Consider the following 22,567-nt stretch of genomic DNA (forward strand, 5'->3'; position numbering starts at 1 on the left):
AGAACAACGTGAACCGAGATCTACTAGAGCAATAAATCCTTCTCATAAAATATAAATATGAAAGAGAAAAAAATTGATTACAATAAACATAAATGGACTTAATTTAGCCATTAAAAGAAGAAAGACATTTCATAAATTAAAGAAATTAAAGTTTGATATAATTTGTTTACAAGAAGTACACATTAAAAAGCAGCATGAACAAATATTGATACAGCCAAAATTAGGGAAAACATTCACTTCATTGCCACAATGTAAGAAAAGAGGAGTTGTTTTGTATATTAGAGATACAATTCCAGTGGAGCAAATTTATTCAGATGATGATGGAAGAATTTTGATGGTGGAAATAATACACAATAATATAATAATAGACAATAATATAAAAATAGTATATTGCTATTAAAAATAGCAATATACGCTCCAAATGATAATCAAGAAGAATTTTATAGAAAATTACATACGAAAATAATTGAATTGGACTATAATAATGTTTGCATGATGGGAGACTTCAATGGTATAGTAGATGAGAAATTAGACTACAATACACAGAAAACAACAAAGCAAAGTAGAAAGATTCTTCCGAAATCATTCTTTAAAATGATAGAGGAAATAAACTTAAAAGATGCATGGAGAGAAAGAAATGCAAAAAATAGACAACATACTTTTTATTCAAACAGACACTCCTCATGGTCTAGAATAGACATGATATGGACAACAATGGAATTGACTTCTAACATAGAAGAAATTGACATAGAAGTAAACACCTGGGCAGATCATAACCCAATGACAATGAAATGGAAAGGACAAAGGAGAAGATCTAGATGGACCTTAAATAATACAGTATTAAAAGAAAAGGAATTTGCACAGAAAATTGAGAAAGAATTGGTTTTCTTTTTTAAAGAAAATAGAAAGGAGGACACATCAATGCAAAATCTTTGGGATACAATGAAGGCCTATGCTAGAGGTTTGATAATAGACTATACAAGGAAAAGAAACACCAAGAAAAGACAAGCTTATAAAACAGTAGAGGATGACTACAAGAAACTTGAAAAAGAATTACAGAAATTTCCACAAAAAAAGGACACCAAAATAAAAATGGACACAATTAAACATAAAATGGGATTAATAGAAAAAGAGGATTTAGCATAAAAAATTAGAAGTGTCAAACAGAACTATTTTGAAGATGCAAATAAACCAAGTAGATGGTTAGCATATAAACTGAAAAAAGAGAGAGAATCAAGAAAAATAACACAACTAGTAGATGATCAAGGGCAAATCAGATATGGGTATAAAGAGAAGAAAAAAATTATGTAAGATTATTATAGAAAACTATATGAGCAAGAGAATATTGTGGAGGAAAGTGTTAAACAATACCTGCAGAAAGCGAATCTACCCTAGATTTCTAAAGATACCGAAATGATGTTAGAAGAAAATATAATGGTGATGGAATTAACTGAAGCACTTAAAAAACAAAAGAATGGGAAGGCACCAGGCCCGGATGGATTGCCAGCGGAATATTACAAGACACTACAGGAATCGTTGAGTCTCCCGTTGTTAGAAGTTATGAATGAAGCCATGTCAAAGATGAAACTACCCAAGTCATGGTCAGAAGCATATATTATACTTGTTCCAAAGGAGGATACCGACCCACAACAAATCAAGAATTATAGGCCTATATCCCTGCTAAATTCAGACTATAAAATCTTCACTTCAATACTGGCAGAAAGACTTAAAAGATATCTAAACAATTTCATACATTCTGATCAAAATGGGTTTCTGCCAAAAAGACAGATTAAAGATAATATAAGGGTAATTCTGGACATTTTGGAACAGGGGTGAAATGCTCCCGGTTCAGATCGGATCGCCTGATCCGGGTAGTGATGGAGGCAGGTGGTTCGGAGAATCGGTAGCAAAAATTCCTGCCCTCCCTCCCCATACCCAGCTGAGCCGCACAATCATCAGAGGCTTTTTTTTTTACTTTTAAAAGCATTTTTTCTACATTTTTTCTCTTTGGCCGAAAAAAATGCTTTTAAAAGTATTAAAAAAAGCCTCTGATTATCATGCGGCTCAGCTGGGATCGCCAAAGGCTTTTAAAAGCATTTTTTCTACAATCTCTTCAGAAGTTGTAGAAAAAATACTTTCAAAAGCCTCTGACGATCCAAGCTGAGTTGCCTGATCATCAGAGGCATTTAAAAGAAAAAAAGCCTCTGCCGATCAGGCAACTCAGCTGGGATCGTCAGAGCCTTTTGAAAGCATTTTTTTACATCCTCTTCGCTGAAGCCACGCCCACAGAACCAGTAGTAACAAATTTTAGATTTCACCACTGCTTTGGAATATTATGAGGCACATCCTGAAAAACAAATGGCTTTGATATTTCTAGATGCACAGAAAGCCTTCGATAATGTGAATTGGCAATTTATGTTATTACAGCTGGAGCAGATGGGATTTGGTAGAAAATTTATTCAAGCCATAGAAGCCATATATCACAAACAAACAGCAAAGGTAATGATAAATGGAGAATTGACAGAGTGTATTGAAATAAAAAAAGAAACGAGACAAGGTTGTCCACTGTCACCTCTGTTGTTTGTGTTAACATTAGAAGTGCTAAACAGAAATATTAGAGAAGAAAAAGATATAAAAGGAATGAAAATTCAAAAGGAAGAATACAAATTGCAAGCATTCACCTTATTTGTGACCTGTATCTTCAATACTTCTGCCAGTTCTTCTTTTTGTTTTGTTAACATGTTTTTGTCAAAATCTTCGTTTTGTCTTTATTTATTTTCAAACCTGCTACTTTTCCATATTCTCCTATCTTGTCTATCAATTTAATTGCTGTTTCTAATGGATCTTCAAGAATAAAAACCATTTCAGCACATTCCATTATTTTCTTAATAACTTTATAATTAAGTTATTAACTTAATAATGACATTTGAAATTAGAGAACAAGAAGATAAACAATATTATAAGATATGGGATTTATTTTATTAATGGTTAGATTAAAAAATATGGAAATGAAATATGATAGAGATTTTTATAATATAAGAATTATAGAACTATATAAAATATAACAGATGTATTATTATTGGATCGATTTCGGATGATGAAATGAATGTTATAATATAAATTAACTCAAATCTTAGAATATTTTGTACAAAATGAGGGAAGAATAGCTATAGTCAAATAAATGATTAATGAGGATAATAATACATAGATATATAAGAATTTAGGTAAACTGTAAGCTATGAATATGGTGAAGACGCACAAAAGACTTGTAATCAACTGACACGCTGTGTGTAATTGAAGATGTTTTTATGTTTTTATGTATGTTTGTTCAAAAATAAAAAATAAAATTTTTCAAAAAAAAAAGTAGAAGTTTCCTGTTTTCTCAAAACAATAAATCACATTGTCCAATCTGGATGCTGGCTGTTTGCTTAGTGACTCCTCTCCACTGGCCAGCCAGCCGTTGGAATGTCTCTGACTCATGAGAGTTATTTTGTTTTGGCTACAAAAACCCATCTAACTCTACCCCCTTCAATTCCAGGCTGTGTCAACCTGAAGCCATGTGAAAAGAAATGGCAATAGAAACAAAGTCCCATAGAAAAGAAAATGGCCGCAGCTAGGTCAGCTTCAGGCTTGACACTTGGTGGACACTTGGTGGACAGTGTTGGTGGAGGTGACCTTGCAGGTTCTTTGGTTGGGCTGTTTAGTGTTAGTTTGTTTGGCAGTTCCTTGAGTGGGGCATTGTTTATTTCTCAATTGTTAGTCAGAAATTACTCTTGGTATTAATCTAAGTTTAGCTGGGTGTTAATTGCTGGGGGAGACATATTTTGGACTTTTTGTTCCCTTTTAACTAGTTGATTATCATGTCTATGTGTCTATTGATGGCCAATTTGTCAAGAGTGCCAGGTTCCAGGAATTCTCTAGTGTTTTTGGACTTCACTTGGTCTAGGATGGTCACAATTTCCCATTTGAAACTATGGTTAAAAGATAAAGGTAAAGGTTTCCCTCGCACATATGTGTTAGTCGCTCCCGACTCTAGAGGGTGGTGCTCATCTCCATTTCAATGCCAAAGAGCCAGTGTTGTCCAAAGACATCTCGTGATCATGTGGCCTGCATGACTAAACATCAAAGTTGCATGTTACCTTCCCACCAAAGGTGGTCCCTATTTTTCTACTTGCATTTTTACGTGCTTTCGAACTGCTAGGTTGGCAGAAGAAACTATGGTTAAGTCTGCCCAAATTAAAGAATCTTCATCATGTTTTCTGATTGCTAGTCAGTATTCATGTTCAGCTAGTCTTCTGCCTGTTTGTCCCACATAGTGGTTGTTGCAATCTTTACATTGTATATTGTAGGTAAATGTCTTTTTTTTTTCTGGGGCTGCTGGGTCTTTTGGTTTGCTTAGGATGTTTTGGGGTTATGCTGATTCCATGTAATTGTAATAGTCTGTTAGTGGTTTCTGAAATATTTCTGATGTATGACAATGTTATTTTTTATACAGCTTGTGTTGATTGTGCTATATTGGATTGAGTGCTCAAGCACTTTTTGATGAAGTTGCATGCATATCTGTTTTGTTGGAAGATGCTGATGATCTGTTTTCTTTTTCTACTGTTCAAGATTGTTGCAGTGTGTTTGTGTTCATCTGAATAAGAGTTCTTATACAGCTTTTCTTGTGGGGACTAATGATACAATAATGAATCTGAAAACCATAATAAGAGATGACAAACAGCTAGGGAAGAAAGTTAAAGAATTAGGAGCATAAGTAGTTTTTTCATCTATACTTCCAACAAAAGGTCAACATCCAATGAGGAGCAAATGATTTAAGAAACAAACCACTGGCTTAAAAACTGGTGTTGTCAAGAGATCTTTGGTTTCCAAGACCATGGTTTGCAGTACCTACATGAAATGCTCTTGGCAAGGGATGGATTGCACCTCATAATTTATTCCAGTGGGCCAGTGGGTGGGTGGGGCTACATTCGGTGTATAAGACACACTTAAATTTTCACCCTCTTTTGGGGGGGGGAAGGTGCGTCTTATACTCTGAAAAATACGGTCTATCTAAAGGTATTATTATGATTAACAGGATGTAACAATATATTGGAAAATATTGATTTCAAGGACTATAAATTCAGGGGATTTAAGAGATATAATCTTGGGACTGATTAAATCTTATTGATAACTGGTTTTATTGGTGTTTATAGAAAATTGAGGTATTGAAAATGTTGTGGAACACTGAGTGATATTTCTAATATTAAAATATTAGGGGTTAATAAGTATACTGTATAAAGAAATGTTATTGATGTTTACATATACTTTTGGAAAAAATGATAAAAAATCATAAAGAGAGAATAGTATTGTTAAAGATAATGAGATAAGAACCCCAACAAATGGGAAAAATAAAGTATAATATAGATTGAAACATAGAAGAATATATTGAAGTTGGAAGGTAAAAGTTCTGTATATGTAATTACAGAGCATTGTGAGCATTGTGTGAAAAATACCTTAACCCAGTCATTACACTGTCCACAAAATTGTTGGTTGTTAAAGAAAAACTGCAAATAAAACATATACAAAAAAAGAAAGAAAAGAAAGCCAGCAGCAGCCCGGCCACTTCCCTTTCCCACCCTCTCCTGTGCTGGAAGCCAACTGTCAGCCACACGCCCAGTTACCTATTCACCCCCACCCCTCTCTGTGTCTCTGGGCTCACCCGGTGCCACAGTCTACCATGCAGGCCAGAAAGGGCGCATCTGTGGTGGAAGCAGCAGCTGGGTATGCTCGGCGAACTGCTTGATGAACTTGTGCAGGCAGATGTAGAGCACGCCCAGGTGGCAGATGCAGGCCAGGATGGCAGCCTCACTCAGGTGCAGGAACGACGGCAGCTCTGGAGACACCTGCGGGGGAGGAAGAGAAGGGAGGGTGCTGGGCTGGGCCCACAGAGGGAGGGTGGGCCATCCCCCTCACCCCATCTCCGCACCCACTTAGAGGCCACTGCCCACAAAGAGGCCACTTGGGTAGCTGTGCAGCACCAGTAGCAGCTTGTGGATCATGGCGCCGCACGGGGACCGGGCCTGAGCCCCTCTTCACAGGAGCCCCAACAACCCCTGGCCTCCTTAAGGCAGAGCTGGCTCCAGGCATTAGATTGGCCCCCCTGTGAAGCCCTTGTCTGCCAAGGAGCCCAGCTGAGGCCTCACTCGCTGCCCACTAAGGCGCCTGGACTCCCAGTGATAGATGGGGTCCTTAAGGCACTTAGCTTGGCCACCTGTTTAGTAGCTCCAAACCTTCCCTCTGGGTGTCTTGAGCTGCCTAGGGGTTTTGCCTGCGCTGTTGCTTGCTGGGAGGGGGCAGGGGGCCGGTTAGAGGAGTGCCGAGATGCCGAAATGGCCTCAGGAGAGGCCGGGTGAGGAGTGGCAAGCTGCGAGGCGGGGCCGGACATGGTGATTCAGCCAGTTCGCCAAACTGCACACAAAGTTAACAACCGGTATATGATTAGACAGAAGTTGATAATATCCATGATCCTGGGTATTTCAATCTTTGTGTCAGTGTTCCAGAAAAACCCCAACTCCAAGTAAAGACATGGAAGCAAGCATTTTCCAAAGTCCACTTTACTAGAATAGGCAAACTGGCACATCTGGGAAATCCCGAATCTGAAAAGCCAGGGTTTTCCTTCAGTAAGTCAAAGCTCCCAAAACAATCCCCTTTCTCCCCAATCGATCACATGCTCCAATCAACGTCCATTCCACCTCGACCCAGCCCCCCCCGACCACTCCTTCTCCAGATGCTGGATGCCCTGACCTTGACCGACAGGAAGAATGCTATTACAGGTGAAACTCGAAAAATTAGAATATCGTGCAGAAGTTCATTTATTTTGGTAATGCAACTTAAAAGGTGAAACTAATATATGAGATAGACTCATTACATGCAAAGCGAGATAGTTCAAGCCTTGATTTGTCGTACTTTTGATGATTATGGCTTACAGCTCATGAAAACCCCAAATTCACAATCTCAGAAAATTAGAATATTGTGAAAAGGTTCAATATTCTAGGCTCAAAGTTTCCCACTTTAATCAGCTAAATAAGCCATAACACCTGCAAAGGGTTCCTGAGCCTTTAAACGGTCTCTCAGTCTGGTTCAGTAGGAATCACAATCATGGGAAAGACTGCTGACCTGACAGTTGTGCAGAAAGCCTCAAAAGGTAATTGCAATGTTGGATGTTCCCAAAGTGCTGTATCAAAGCACATTAATAGAAAGTTATGTGGAAGGGAAAAGTGTGGAAGAAAAAGGTGCACAAGCAGCAGGGATGACCGCGGCCTGGAGAGGATTGTCAGGAAAAGGCCATTCAAAAGTGTTGGGGACTTTCACAAGGAGTGGACTGAGGCTGGAGTCAGTGCATCAAGAGCCACCACACACAGACGGATCCTGGACATGGGCTTCAAATGTCGTATTCCTCTTGTTAAGCCGCTCCTGAACAACAAACAACATCAGAAGCGTCTTACCTGGGCTAAAGACAAAAAAACCTGGTCTGTTGCTCAGTGGTCCAAAGTCCTCTTTTCTGATGAGAGCAACTTTTGCATCTCATTTGGAAACCAAGGACCCAGAGTCTGGAGGAAGAATGGAGAGGCACACACTGCAAGATGCTTGAAGTCCATTGTGAAGTTTCCACAGTCTGTGTTGATTTGGGGAGCCATGTCATCTGCTGGTGTTGGTCCACTGTGCTTCATTAAGTCAGGGGCAATGCAGCCGTCTACCAGGAGATTTTGGAGTACTTCATGCTTCCTTCCGCAGATGAGCTTTATGGGGATGCTGACTTCATTTTCCAGCAGGACTTGGCACCTGCCCACACTGCCAAAAGTACCAAAACCTGGTTCAATGACCATGGGATTACTGTGCTTGATTGGCCAGCAAACTCGCCTGACCTGAACCCCATAGAGCCGTGATGGCGAACCTATGGCACGCGTGCCACAGGTGGCACGCAGAGCCATATTAGTGGGCACGCCAGCTCAGCTCTGTGGCGCATGCGCGCGCCGGCCAGCTGATTTTCGGGCCTTCTGGGCCCACCAGAAGTAGGGAAACAGGCTGTTTCCTGCCTCTGGAGGGCCTGGGGGTGGGTGGGGAAGGCCCGTTTTTCTTTCTTACCTGGCTCCAGATCCTTTCTATGCATCTGGGAAGAGCGAAAACAGCCTTTCCCACTCCCTTGGAGGCCGTATGGAGGCTGAAAGGGCCCATTTCCCGACTTCCGGTGGGACAGGGAGTGACTTTTTTCCTGTCCCCAGTCTCGAGAGACTCCTAGAGAGGATCCTAGAGACTCCTAGAGAGGCTCCTAGAGACTCCTAGAGAGGTTCTGGAGGTTGGGGAAAGCAAAAAATGTCACTTCCCGTCCCACCGAGAGTTGAGAAATGGGCCCTTTCAGCCTCCGTAGGGCCTCCAAGGGAGTGGGAAAGGCTGTTTTCTCCCTTCCCAGATGCATAGAGAGGATCTGGAACCAGGTAAGAAAGAAAAACGGGCCTACGAGGCCATCGCGTGCCAGGAGCGGGGGTGGGTGGGGTTGCGTGCGCATGCACATGGGCACGTGTGTGCGCGACCCTCCCCTGCCCCCCCTCTCCTGGCACGCGATGGCAAAAAGGTTAGCCATCACTGCCATAGGGAATCTATGGGGCATTGCTAAGAGAAGAGACCGAACAATGCAGAAGAGCTGAAGGCCACTATTGAAGCATCCTGGTCTTCCATAACACCTCAGCAGTGCCACAGGCTGATAGCATCCATGCCATGCCGCATTGAGGCAGTAATTGATGCAAAAGGGGCCCAAACCAAGTACTGAGTATGCATGCTTATACTTTTCAGAGGTCCGATATTGTTCTATGTACAATCCTTGTCTTATTGATTTCATGTAATATTCTAATTTTCTGAGATTGTGAATTTGGGGTTTTCATGAGCTGTAAGCCATAATCATCAAAAGTATGACAAATCAAGGCTTGAACTATCTCGTTTTGCATGTAATGAGTCTATCTCATATATTAGTTTCACCTTTTAAGTTGCATTACTGAAATAAATGGAACTTTTGCACTATATTCTAATTTTTTGAGTTTCACCTGTATGTCTACTAACCCCCTCTCCTAAATCCCCCCTCCTACTTTCCCACACATGAGGACGTGGCAGCATTGAAGCTTCCGGCCTAATATGGCTTCCAAAACTGACACTTTGTGCATTTGGTTAAGTCAAGTGTGCTGTGGAGTAATGTTGCCAGAGATTCTCAGCTAATTCCAGGTCTATGGACTTGAAAATGGCTGTGATATCAAATGAGACCATGATTTTGACCTCATCTATTGCCCCAATCTTTGATTTTTTTTTAAGCCATTGTAGTAGAGAGTGATGGTGTATGTTTCTCCTTGTAAGGTGCCCAAGTGTTTTTGTTACTTCTTTTGTGATCTTGTAGGTAGGGGTCTCTGGTAATGGTAGCAATTGGAGGGAGAGGTATGTCAGGCTTGTGTATTTTGGGGCATCCATAGAAGCATGAGAGACAGGTCCATTGCTTCTCATTCGCCACTGTTCCTCTTTGGTAATTTGGCTTTCTTGGTAAGTCACTGAGAATTCTCTTGATCTGATTGTCTATTGGGTTGGTAAGTTTCACTGGGATGTAAGTTTCACTTTTTGTATATATTGTGATCTGACCTTAATAACTGTGGCTTTTGTCTTCTGGTGGCAAGATTATAGTCTGGTCTTTTTTTAGGCTTGTAAGGGCTGCTCTGTGCTTTGCTGTAAGTTGACTTTGTTCTTGCTTTTTTCTGGTCTGTGGTATGATGGTTTCTGTGATAGATCTCTTACGGGTAGTCTACCAGTTTCAAATGTTCCTTCTAAGGCTGCAAAGAATTCCAATTGATTGGCATCATCTGTGTTATAGCTGAGGCCTTTCTGTAGAATATTGTGTTCTGCCATGGATAGTGGATGGCTGGACATGTTGACTACACATTTGGGCTCTGGTGTCTCTTTGATTTTGGGGTTTAGTTTGAGCAGTTTCTTTTGAAGTTTATTTTTCCATTTTCTGGCATATCTCTAGGAAATACTCATGAGGATGGTGTCCAGCTTCTCCATGTGCCCTGATGTAATGTTCCTTGAGGTTTGTTATGGTATGTTGATATTAGTTTAATCTAAGGTGATTAAACTGTGATCATGAGCTGTATCATTTTTTTTTGTCCATTTTCCTTCCATTTTCCATCCAGCTGTGATGGAATATTTGTAGCTCATGATTGAAATGAGAGGTCCTTTCATTACCCAGTCTAGGTAACATCATCAGCACTAATGATGTTACCTAATTTGGGTAATGAAACACCTGCAAGAAGACAACCAAGCTTAGAGAGCACCCAGAACCCCTCATATTTCTCTCAATCACACTTAAAGTAGAATATTCATTTGGAGTCTTTTTCATTCATTTATATAATTTTATACCATCTCAATCAGCTCTAGGTTGTTAACAATAAAACATTAAAATTGAAAATCCATAAAAGAAATTAAACATCATTAACAGTATAAAATAATGAAAAATGGCGACTCAGTCTAATACCTATTTAAGGCATGTTTTTGGGGGGCTTTTCAGATAGCCAAAGGGGCAATCTTATCCCTGGGGACTGTGCATTCTATAATGTTGGGTGAATTACAGTCAAGAGCTACCTTCTGGTCAATTTCTTTCACCTTTCATGATGGGACCCCTTGAGCAAACCTTCTATCATAATTTCATTTAACACAGTGAACCAACTTTTACTGTCTTTGTTAGAAAAAGTACATAAAATCCCTAAGATAATCAGCCTCTTAAAGGAATGAGTTAGATGTTCTAATTAATGAGATGACAAAAAGGTGTGACTGAAGGGCTCTCCCTTCAGTACATGTTGATTGAAACAACTAGTGTCTGCTATAATACAACACAGGATTGCCTCAATCAAAAAAGAGTTATTTGAACCTGTCAATGCTCGCAAAGCTGGAAAGTGTATTGCAATGACTCTTTCTTGTACTGATCTATATTCATCAGATAATATACAAATGAAGAAAATGTAACGCCATCATTCCCCTTCTCAGACTGGTTGACCAAGAAAGATCACCCCAAGAACTTCTATGTCTGAAATAGGCTCTATCTTTCTTTAGAACTGAAGCAGCTTTTGACCATTTGCTTGACTCCCTTAATTATGTATTGTTCTTTCATTATACAGTTCCTGGAAGTCCTTTTATCACCTTTATTGATATATTGGTTTCTTGAAATAAATTTTTCTATCCTCTTTCACATGAGTCAGCCATTGCCCTGGATTTCTTGATGAGAGTTTGATGATTCCTCCAGGTGTAAATTTAGTCTGATTTGCTTTGAACCAATACAGCAATATTACAAATAAGTCTAAGAACACCGTTGCTTCACCTCTAATTAGGGGCTGTAGAAGTAACATTCTATGTAACATTAGGAAACTACCTATCCTGAGCTTTTCTACAGATTACAGGTTGTCCTCAATTTACAACCAGTTGTTTAGTGACTGTTCAAGTTTACAACAGTACTGAAAAAAGTGACCTATGTCTATTTTTTTTTACTTATGACTGCTGCAGCATCTGCATGTGATCAAAATTTGAATGCTTGGCAACTGGCATGTATTTATGATGGCTGCAGTATCCCAGTAGGTGTTGTGTGATCACCTTTTACAACCTTTTGACAAGTAAAGTCAATGGGGAAACCAGATTCACTTAACAACTGTGTTACTAAATAATCATGGTGATTCACTTAACAACTGTGGCATGAAAGGTTGTAAAGTGGGAAAAAACTCACTTAACAACTGCCTTGCTTAGCAATTTAAATTTTGGACTCAATTGTGGTTTTAAATCAAGGATTACCTATACATATTCAGCTCAATGCACCTATTCTTGCCTTATCATAGAAAGGCAGAAAAAGATAGGATCCTCTTATATTCTAGAAAATGGAAGGAAAGCTCTGTTTTCTGTCTATTTGTATTCTTTCCTACCATCACCTTGTTAAATGAGCCTTTAGACATTACTGGTTGATTATTGGGCTAGATGGAATGGCATAAGTGGGAAATCATTTACCTCTAATGTTTATGTATATTAAACTTTTCTTTGGCAAAGATTGAGCAAATGGGCAGGGAATGGAGCCTTACGAACATTAATTGTTGGTGCACCCCAAATGGTTTTTCAAGCTTGTTCCCAAAGAGCAAGAGAAAGCAGTGGTTTCTGCACATCTGTGGTATGACGTTTTTGTAATTATCTACGTGTGAAATAGGAATAATACCATATGTTACCATACCATTTAATATCATATACTAAATTATTTATATAACAGGATCTGATGTAGGATCTTCAAGATAAAATACTTTATTCTCACAATAGTGATATTAAAAAGGGATAAGGAAGGAAAATAGCAGAAATCTTTTTTTTTTTAAAGAAAACAAGTAAAGCAATAAAAGAAGCACATTCTGGAGAAAGCTTCTTGCAAGGTTACCAGAGTGGGAGAGAAAAAGAAACTGGATTACAATTATGTAGGAAGATGGAAGAGAGTTACTACCTTTTAGTTTAGCTAAAATATATTCTGTACAGATGCAAATATGAAATGTTATCCATAGAAACCATGAAAATAATTATTTTTACTAGGCTGCAATGAAAGGAAATTGTTAACAAATAAAGAAGCAAAATTTGGATCAAGTAGTTAAATAATGGAAAGAGGTGAACAAAAACTAAGTCTCTAAGGATCTTTATCAAAAGTAGGAAAAGGCAGAGCTAAAGAAAATATGACTTTCAACTAAGTCAGTTCTGTTTTCTGAAATTTAGCTATATGATGGATTAATAAAAATGAACACATAAAAGCAGGGGAAAATATTATTGAATAAAACTTACCATGTTTCTCATCTCCTTCAAGCTCTACCGTTGCCTCCTAAATTAAATAAACAGAAATGTTTCTGAATTACAGAAAGAAGGTTACTATTATTGTGATCAACAGATTGCAGTGTTTTAATACTTGATACTTCAGAAGGAATAATACTTGGAAATATCCCTAAGAACCCTAAGAACATAATAAACATCCATTTATTCTAACAAGATTTGAAGGAATTATTCAAGTTTTAGCCTCTTAAGAGGCATCCAAATTGTTAAAGGTTCAATGAGTTCATTCAACAGGTAAAACTCAAAATTATATAATTGCAGAAAATAAGTATTGAGAACTATTGAGAACTTGTGGGCCCTTCTTAAACAGGAGATTTAAGGTGAAGGAAAACAGTACATGAGCATTCACGTTTATGCAGCTTGGAGATGGAAATAGGCATAAAAATGATGATATGGTCAAAATACTTGTCTAATAATTATACACACAGTGTATGAAAAAGATATTTCTCCAGGTAATGGTTTTTAAAAATTGTCATACTCACACTTGAGTATCATCTCATTGATGAAATATTGATGACTTTATTTTCCCCTTCCAATAAAGTGATAATCTTAGATATTCATATACTTTTGTCACATACAAATCACAACTTTGGATCATTTTCCTCAATAAATAATTGAACAAGTATAATGTTTTGACTCATTTTGGCTTCTCTTTATCTAGTTTTAGTACTTATGGGGAGAACAGATCATATTCACAGAGAAATAAATACAGACGTGTCAGGAAGATCTTCCACTGACTTCAGATATCCATCAAATTCTGAGGACAAACCAGCCTAATATTTTTCTTACATTTGTCAAGAAAAAGAAGTGAAAAATTTTACTTATATTGATCACAGGAGGAAGTATATGACCAGTTTTGTCCTATTTAGAACTCTTCAAATATACAAAATGGATCAGGTTCAAACCTATTAGGGTGTTAATGGGTTCCGTTGTACATGGGGACATAACATAATGTAACATCCACATTTTTCTGCATTGAGTGCTTAAGATTTTGTATATTTATCATTCTAAAGATAATTGCAAATCTTCTTAGATTAACTAAGATTGGAAAATGTCTCCACCTGTAGTCTAGTTTTGAACTTTCAACAGCCAGGCATAAAGTGGAAAGCAACCTATTGAAATCCCACAAAGAAAATGAGAGCAAAACAGTTAACACATTAACATTTTCATATTTAAATAAGAAAGCACATAAACTAACCATTTTCAGTTCTGCTATTTCAGGTAGCTGCTGTTCTGCTTTCACTATAAACTGGTCATCCTCTTCTTCTTCTTTATCTATAATAACACTTGATACCATTTTGGCACTGCCATTTCTATAAGAAAACAAGAACAGAGCAATAATTCAGATATTAAGTTGTCATACATAATCATTTTTAAGGCAGAAAATAAACCTTTCTTCCAAACCAGGCTCTTTCTAAAAAGCTGTAAAATTCAAAGATACAACCTCCTAAAGTGGAAATTCAAAACATACTATTTTATTCTCAAAAAAAATTTTCCCCTATTTTAAGAACATTTCACAAAGTAGAGTAAAGAAAGATCTGCATCCCTGAACTAGCTGAGTCAAACCACATTTTCTTCGCAGTACAATTTGTGAACTTTTTCCATTTTACTTATCATAATTGTCACATATGAATGACCTAGACTGGACTCCTCTCCAAACAACTGAATCCAAACCAAGCACTTATTCAGAGTCTTCTGTCTGCTACTACACTGGACATGGTAGCTTTCTACCTGCCTTGAATAACCCTCACCTTGTGCAAGCAGATGCCAGCAAAATGCCAGCAGCCCTAGACTCATACAATTGATTTCTCATCTGTCAACATGGAGCTGATAGTTTCTTGTAACTTTGTAAATAAAAAAGTTACTATGTTTCTGACAGTTTAAAACTTAACAAGTCACAGTTGATAAAACTAATTATAAATATACTTAAAATTGGAAAACAAAAGTATTAATAGAAGTAGAAGAACTTACTACTTTATGAGTTATAATACTAAAGGGGCTATTTTTATCCCCCCTTCACCTATGGTTAGTATTTTTTTATGATATTTATTACTGTGATGCTTTAGGTTTTTATTTGTTTTTTAATTGACTGTTCTATTTATTATTTGCTTTTAGTGAGATGGGTGGGCATCTATATAAACTCTTTGCAGAGTAGCAGAGTTACAAAGGTGTACCCATAACTGTCTGCTGGGTATAACATTTAGCATAACTCATAACATTCTAGACCAGTTACAACTTCCAAGTGCTTTTGAAAAGCAGTAGCTAAAGGTCTTCTGTTGACAAGAGTGGGAGTTAAAACCTAGAACAACAGAATTGGAAGGGAACTTGGACATCTTCTAATCCAATTCCTTGCTCAAGCAGGACACCTTATATCCGTGATAGCGAACCTATGGGCATTTCTGCGTGCGAGCCTCTCGCCGGCCAGCTGATTTTCAGGTCTCTGCTGTACATGCAGGAGACATGCGCGCATACCCATGCCACCCCTCCCCTCCCAGGAGTCTCCACATGGCCGTTTTGGATGCCAGGTAAATACAGGGCTCGCACAGAGATTCTGGGAGGGCGAAAAATGGGCTTGCTGGATGTCCAGAAACGGGCCGTTTCCGGCCTCCGGACGGCTGGGGGAGGCTATTTTTTGCCTTCCTGGAGGTTCCCCGCACTCCCCTCGCATTTGACACATGACAGCAAAAAGGTTTGTTTGTTTGTTTGTTTGTTTGTTTATTATTTATTTATTTATTTATTGGTTCGCCCCCCCCAAGTGATGTTTGCCATCATTGCCTTATACCATTCCAGATGGTTGTCCAAGAATTTCAATAGCATAGTTTCCAATAGTTCTGAATAGAGGTATCAATATGATAAAATAAAGGGTATAAATATTAAGGAAGAAGTTTATAAATTGAGGGCATTTGCTGATGATCTCGTCATATTTTTACAGGACCCAAAAGTAATATAGAATATTTGATGAGAAAATTAAATGAGATTGGGGCTTTGGCAGGTTTCAAAATAAACAAACAGAAAACAACAATGTTGATTAAGAATATGTCTTCTCAGGACAGTGGTATATTGATCAAAAAGTCGGATTTTAGGGTTAAGAAAAAGGTAAAATATTTAGGGATTATGTTAATAAATATAAATATAAAACTGTTTCAAAATAATTACCTCCCTCTTTGGAGGGATATTAAGCAGGACTTACAAAGCTGGGACAAATTGCACCTACTGTATCTCTATTGGGTAAAATCTCTGTAATTAAGATGAATATATTTAGCAAAGATTTATTCCAGACATTACCAATACTTGCAACCGTTAGTCCATTTAAACAATGGGAGAAGGATATTTCTAAATTTATATGGCAAGGGAAAAAATCAAGAATTAGATATAAGCCACTGCAAGATACTAAGGAAATAGTGGGTTGAGACTATCAGACCTGAAACTGTATTTTGATGCATGCTGTCTGGCCTGGTCAAAAGCATGGGTGGAGCTCCAAAACAAGAGGTTACTTGAATTAGAGGGCCATGAATTAAGATTTGGATGGAAAAAGCTATCTATGGTATGATAAAATTAAAATTAATGTTGATTTTAATAATCACTTTGTTAGACATGCCACACTAAGAGTTTGAAATAACTATAAAACAAGGCTTTTGACAAAGTTGCCTCTTTGGGTGTGACCCCAGGAAGCGTTTTTTAGAAAAGAAATGGTGGCAAAGCCAGACTGGTTGACGTATGGCAAAATTTTATCTTTCAACTCTGGTGAACCAATACTAAAGCTGAGGGAAAAACTTGAATCAGAAGGTTATGTTTGCCATTGGCCTACTTACCAACAACTGAAAGAAAGATTTAAGTTGGATAAAAAGAGTTATGGGTTTGATTTTGTTAAAAATGAATTGGAAATTTTATTGTGTGGAAGTGATGAACATTTTATTGCTAAGATTTATAAAATGCTATTGAAACTGAATTTGGAAAATGAACATGTAAAACATTGTATGATTTAATGGGCAAGGAATTTTGGATATAATGTGATGCTTGAATAATGGAAAATATGTCAACAAAGGGTTTAAAATTTGCACTAAATTATAATTTACAATAACTTTTTATAAGATGATGTATCACTGGTATTTAACACCAGATAAGCTATCTAAGATGTATAAAGGTAAGTCAAATGAATGTTGGAAGTGTAAAATTAAAGAAGGGACTTTCCATCATTTATGGTGGACATGTGATAAAGCAAAAAAAATCCTGGAGGATGATTCATATTTTAATATAGAAAATTCTGAAAATGAAAATAAAGATGAAACCAGAAACTTTCCTTTTGGGTCTAATGGAAAAAGATTTGGAGAAAAAATTAGGAACTTTGATGCTATAAATGTTGACAGCAGCAAGATTATTATATGCACAAAAGTGGAAGGACATTTCAATTCCCACTGTGGATGAATGGCTGAAGAAGCTGATGGAGTTGCCTGAAATGGCAAAATTGACTATTTTGATTAAAGAAAAGTATATAAATGCTTTTGTTTCCACATTGAGACTGCTTCTGAACTTTGTGCTTGAAGTGGGAAAGAATGAAACTTTGATTTTGAGTTTTACTGATTAGATTGATTAGATTGAGTTTTACTGATTAGATTGATTATAAAAATGGCTAGTTTATATTACTATGAAAAAAACAAAAAGTTGTGGTTTTATGTTAATGCTTTATTTTACTGCAATAGAGGGAGTTGGAAGTCAATGCTACTTTTTCTTTTTCCAAACCCTTCCTCACTTCTCTTCCCCTTTCCCTCACTGCTTTCCTATTTACTTTTGCATTTTGTATCTTATTTTATCTTATAATTCAATAAAATGTTTGCTGATAATAGTTATTGTATGCACAATTAAAAGGAAGTTTACTATAGATGATAAGGTAATTGGAATTTGAAACTGAATTTTGTACACATGACAACTTATATTAGCATTTGTTGAAATTTGAAAAGGAAGAAAAAGAATTAGCGTGCATGATAAAATGAGCTAATAATTTTGGTTAAAATATACAGATGACTCAATAGGAAAAAATATGGACTGAAATTCACATTGAGTTATAATTTAAGAGAGAACTTTTATAAAATGATGTACCATTGGTATATGACACCAGAGAAATTATCCAACATGTTTTTGTTTTGTTTTTTATAATTTTATTTATGTTTTTTTCTTTAACATATATAAGTATTTAGTGAATAGTACATTGTCTGGGTCAATTTACTTTATACAGAATACTAGTAACAATAATAATACTGTTTAGATACACATAATAATAATCTTTTAACTTCCAAGATTAACATATACATTGTAATTGTAATGTATTATATTTTGTAAGTGTACATAGTAACGTTTTCCCATTTTCTACCTCTTATTTCTAACCCCTAATACAACCATTCCCATATTAAAAAATATTATATATCTATCCATCATCTCTTACTCTTTAATATTTAAGCTACATAGTAGTAGTCTTTCAACTTCTAACATTTTCATATACATAGTAGTTATGGTAACTTATATCATGTAACAGTATGCACAATAACATTTTCCCAATTTCTAGTTTCTAGCTCTAGCATTCTAGAATTTTCTAATCTTTAGTAAAACAAATCCCATATTAAGATGTATTCTGTATCTTCCCATCATCTCTTGCCGTTTTTAGTATTTCAACTCTTATTGAATTTTTGATCAATCTCCCATGCTCCTCTCTTGGGATCTCGTATCCCTCTACATTACTCATGATTAGTCTAAATATCTCCTCTGCCTCCACATCTGCCTCTCATTGTCTACTCTCTAAAATACCCATCCGTAACTCTTTGGTCCTTTCTAAGGGGTCTTTCTCTTTGCTCTCTTCTACATTTTGGACTCCTGAGAAATAATCTACCTGCTCTATTTCAAGAATTGTTACTATCTCTTCTGTATCTTTATCTACTTGTGTCATTTGTTGATTTATCTCCTCTATTCTTTCCTCTACTTCTGAATAGAGATATTGTCTGAATTTTTTGTTCATTTTCCATTATCATTTGCTGGAGATTTCCTGGTCTCACATCTGTATCGTGCATCAGTTCCATCATCTCCCTATGGTTTCTTGTCATAGTTTCCTGGATACCTTGAAGCATTAATAGTATTTGGGATATATTTGTTTTTCCTTGTTGTAATATTTTATTTTATTTTAGTGGGCTACAAGTTATTCAGTAATCCATCCAAGTCCCAATGTCCCAAGTGTCCAAAAACATCAAAAAGCCAATATTAGAAGAATTTGCTCAGTCCCTGAACTGTTCTTCAAAATCCACTGTTTGTATTCATCAAAGTCTGCCATTTTGCTCCCTCTGAATTATTCAAATTTGTAGGTCTTGTTTAATTTTTCTTCTTTTGCTTCGTAAAATATTCTATCAAATAGTATTTGTAATATTCTATCAAATAGTATTTGTATTCCAGAATGACCCACCAAATTTCGCCATGTCTCATTAATTTACAGAATCAGGTGTCCTGTTTCAAGGGCAAGTCCACACTACTTTGAGAGGTTTCAAAAGGCTCACTCATTGCTCCTAAGCTGCCAGAAAACAAGTAGATAGAAAAGGGAAAACAAAAAGACGGCCTTCCAGATGTTGTTTGCCTTTCACTTTGTTTCTCTTTTTTTTAAATAGATTTTATTAGTTAAAAAGTACAAACAAGCATAAATACGACGATACAACATACAAAACAAACAAACATCAATCAAGTCTTACGACTTGCTCTTAAAGTTGTCACATCGGTAGACTGTTTTTCCCGTATTTATCTACTGTATATATCTATATATTTACATATTTACATGTGAAGCATTAATATACGTTCCATCTTTAAATTGTTACACTCCTTAATTGGTACTCAAAATTTTGTCTCAAAAATTGACCTTATTCTTTAATGTCCCTATGAATGTATTTCTAACTTTTTCTCCAACCAGTTATACCATTTTTGCCATGCTAAGTAGTACTCTGTGTCATCTTTCTCTTGTAGCTCTTTTGTAAGTTTATCCATTTCTGCGCAATCTGTGATTTTAGTGATTATTTTGTTTTCTGTCGGTATGTATTCACGTTTCCAGTTTTGGGCAAAGAGTATGTGGGCTGCAGTTAGGATGTGGATAATTAAGTATTTTATCTCTTTCTCATACTGTGTTGTGATTATTCCGAGTAGAAAGGTTTCCAGCTTCATTTCCAACTTCTGATTTGTAATTTCTTCTATCATTTTTCTTATTTCCTGCCAATATTGTTTCGCCTTTCTGCATGACCACCATAGATGATAGCATGTTCCTTTTTGTGCGTTACATTTCCAGCAAATTGGAGAGGTGTTTGGAAACATTTTTGCTAGGTGCGCCAGTGGGAGGTGCCATCGATAGAACATTTTGAACAGATTTTCCTTGTAGGGTATAGAGATTGTCAGTTTATAATTTACAGTCCATAATTTTTCCCATTTGTCCAATTCGCTACTATACCCAAATTTTTTTGCCCAAGTTATCATGTTTTCTTTAACCACTTCTTCCTCTACTTTATATTTTAATAAGTAATTATATATTTTGGTTATCATTTTCTCATCCATTCCTTGTAAAATTTTATCCAATTCATTTGGTTCATTTTGGAATCCAAATTGTACCCGATCTGTTTTATACCTTGATTCTATTTGTAAATATGGCCACCAGTCAATGTCTATACCCTGTTCTTTCAATTCTTGTCTCAATTGTAATTCTCCTCTATTGTTCAATAGTTCTTTGTAGTTTCTCATTTTCTCCGTGTCCATAGCGTTAGGATAAATCAGCGCCTCCATAGTCGATAACCATCTCAGAATTTTATTATAATGTATTTTTCTGATCTTTTACCATGTTCTATGTAGTGATCCTCTAATAATGTGTTGTTGGAAATATCCGTGATGTTTATCTCTTCCCTCCCACAAAAATGTGTGCCAGCCTCGTTGTAGGTCAAATCCCTCTAGCAGTAGAGTTCTCTTATTTTTCAGATCTATCCAGTCTCTTATCCAGTTTAATGATGTACATATAGTACAGTTCCCAGTCCAGTAACCCTAATCCTCCTTTCTCCCAGGTGTCTTGCAATCATTTTATTTTAATTCTGGCCTTCCCCTGCCAAATATACTTTGCTATCATTTTATCGAAGTCTTTGAAAAAATCCTTTCCTGGCCAAATCAGAGTTACTTGGAAGAAGTATAGCAGTCTGGGTAGTATATTAATTTTAATGGATGCAATTTTCCCTAAGAATGACAATTGTAGTTTGCTCCATGTTTCTAAATCTTTTTTAATCTGTTTTGTTAATTTAGTATAGTTATCCTCTCTAATTGATGTTGCTTTATTGGTGAGCCAAATTCCCAAATACTTTACTTTCTTTACTATTTGTATTCCTAATTTATCCTCTAATACTTTCTCCTGTGCATTTGTCAAGTTCTTTGTTAATGCTTTTGTTTTTTGTTTATTGATTTTGAGACCTGCCACTCTTCCATATTCCTCTATTTTCCCTAACAGTTTAGTTCCTGTTGTTTCTGGTTGTTCCATGATAAACACCACATCATCAGCGAAGGCTTGCAATTTATACTCCTCTTTTTTTATTCTCAGACCTTTTATTTCTTTGTCTTTCCTAATTTCATTTAATAAGATTTCAAGGGATATTATAAACAATAATGGGGACAGAGGGCATCCTTGCCTCACTCCCTTTGATATGATAGGTGAGTCCCTCTTTGTGAGATGGGGTCATGGGGTTCAGATGGGCTTGTTGCTAACGTACCTGGCTCCCTGCCGCGTGGCAACGGCCCTGCCTGAGCTACTCGATGTGATAGCCACGGTGGCAGTTGATACACCCAGGCTTATGGTCATGGGTGATTTCAACTTGCCGTCCGTTGGTGAAACGTTGGAGGTGGCTTGGGAGTTCATGGCTTCCATGATGGCCATGGACCTGACCCAGTTAGTTCATGGCCCCACTCATAGGGGGGGACACACACTGGACTTGATTTTTGTCTCTGGCCAGTGGTTGAGTGGTCTTGTTATAGGGGATAAAGACATGAAACCCTTGTCATGGTCAGATCACTCACTCCTTCATCTGGACCTTCAAACCGCGACACCCCGCTGCAGGAAGGCGGAGCCAATTAGATGGGTCCGCCCCAGGCACCTGATGGATCCTGATAGGTTCCAGATGGAGCTTGGGCCATTTCCTGAGTATCTGGCACACGACTCAGCCGAAGACCTGGTGGCTGCCTGGGATCGGGCGGCTGGTGGGGCCTTGGATCGAGTCGTGCCTTTGTGGCCTCTGACCCGGTGCCGATCCCGCGCGGCTCCTTGGTATACCGAGAAGCTGAGGGAGATGAAGCGCTGGAAAAGACACCTGGAGAGTGGTTAGAGGGCCAGTATCGCTGAATCTGACTGAACACTGGTAAGGTCGCATATTAAGACCTACCTAGTGGTGATAAAGGCGGCAAAGTTTAATTACTTTTCCGCTCTTATTGCGTCATCAGAGAATCGTCCGGCCGCCCTGTTCAGGGTGACCCACTCCCTGCTCCATCCAGGAGCGCGGGAGGATCCCCTGGAAGGCAGGGCCGAGGATTTCGGACAATATCTGTATGACAAAATCGCGCAGATCCGGGGAGATTTGGACTCTGACTGGGTAGATTCGGGCAGGGTGGC

The 22,567-nt window shown here is 37.5% G+C and overlaps 1 protein-coding gene across 4 annotated transcripts in view; it reads right to left on the reverse strand.

Moving 5' to 3' along the window:
• The window catches only part of IFT54 (intraflagellar transport 54), a 277,257-nt gene that overhangs the window by 16,030 nt on the left and 238,660 nt on the right, over nucleotides 1-22,567 (reverse strand). For all 4 annotated transcript variants that reach the window (XM_060682392.2, XM_034426210.3, XM_060682393.2 and 1 more), the window contains 2 exons: nucleotides 14,111-14,225; nucleotides 12,868-12,904 (listed from right to left, as the gene is read on the reverse strand). In XM_060682392.2, coding sequence (XP_060538375.1) covers nucleotides 12,868-12,904; nucleotides 14,111-14,225 — 152 coding nt within the window. The remainder of the gene's footprint in view (nucleotides 1-12,867; nucleotides 12,905-14,110; nucleotides 14,226-22,567) is intronic.

The sequence above is a fragment of the Pantherophis guttatus genome, chromosome 1 (genome assembly GCF_059756535.1).
Source record: "Pantherophis guttatus breed Tessera chromosome 1, ASM5975653v1, whole genome shotgun sequence".
NCBI lineage: Eukaryota > Metazoa > Chordata > Lepidosauria > Squamata > Colubridae > Pantherophis > Pantherophis guttatus.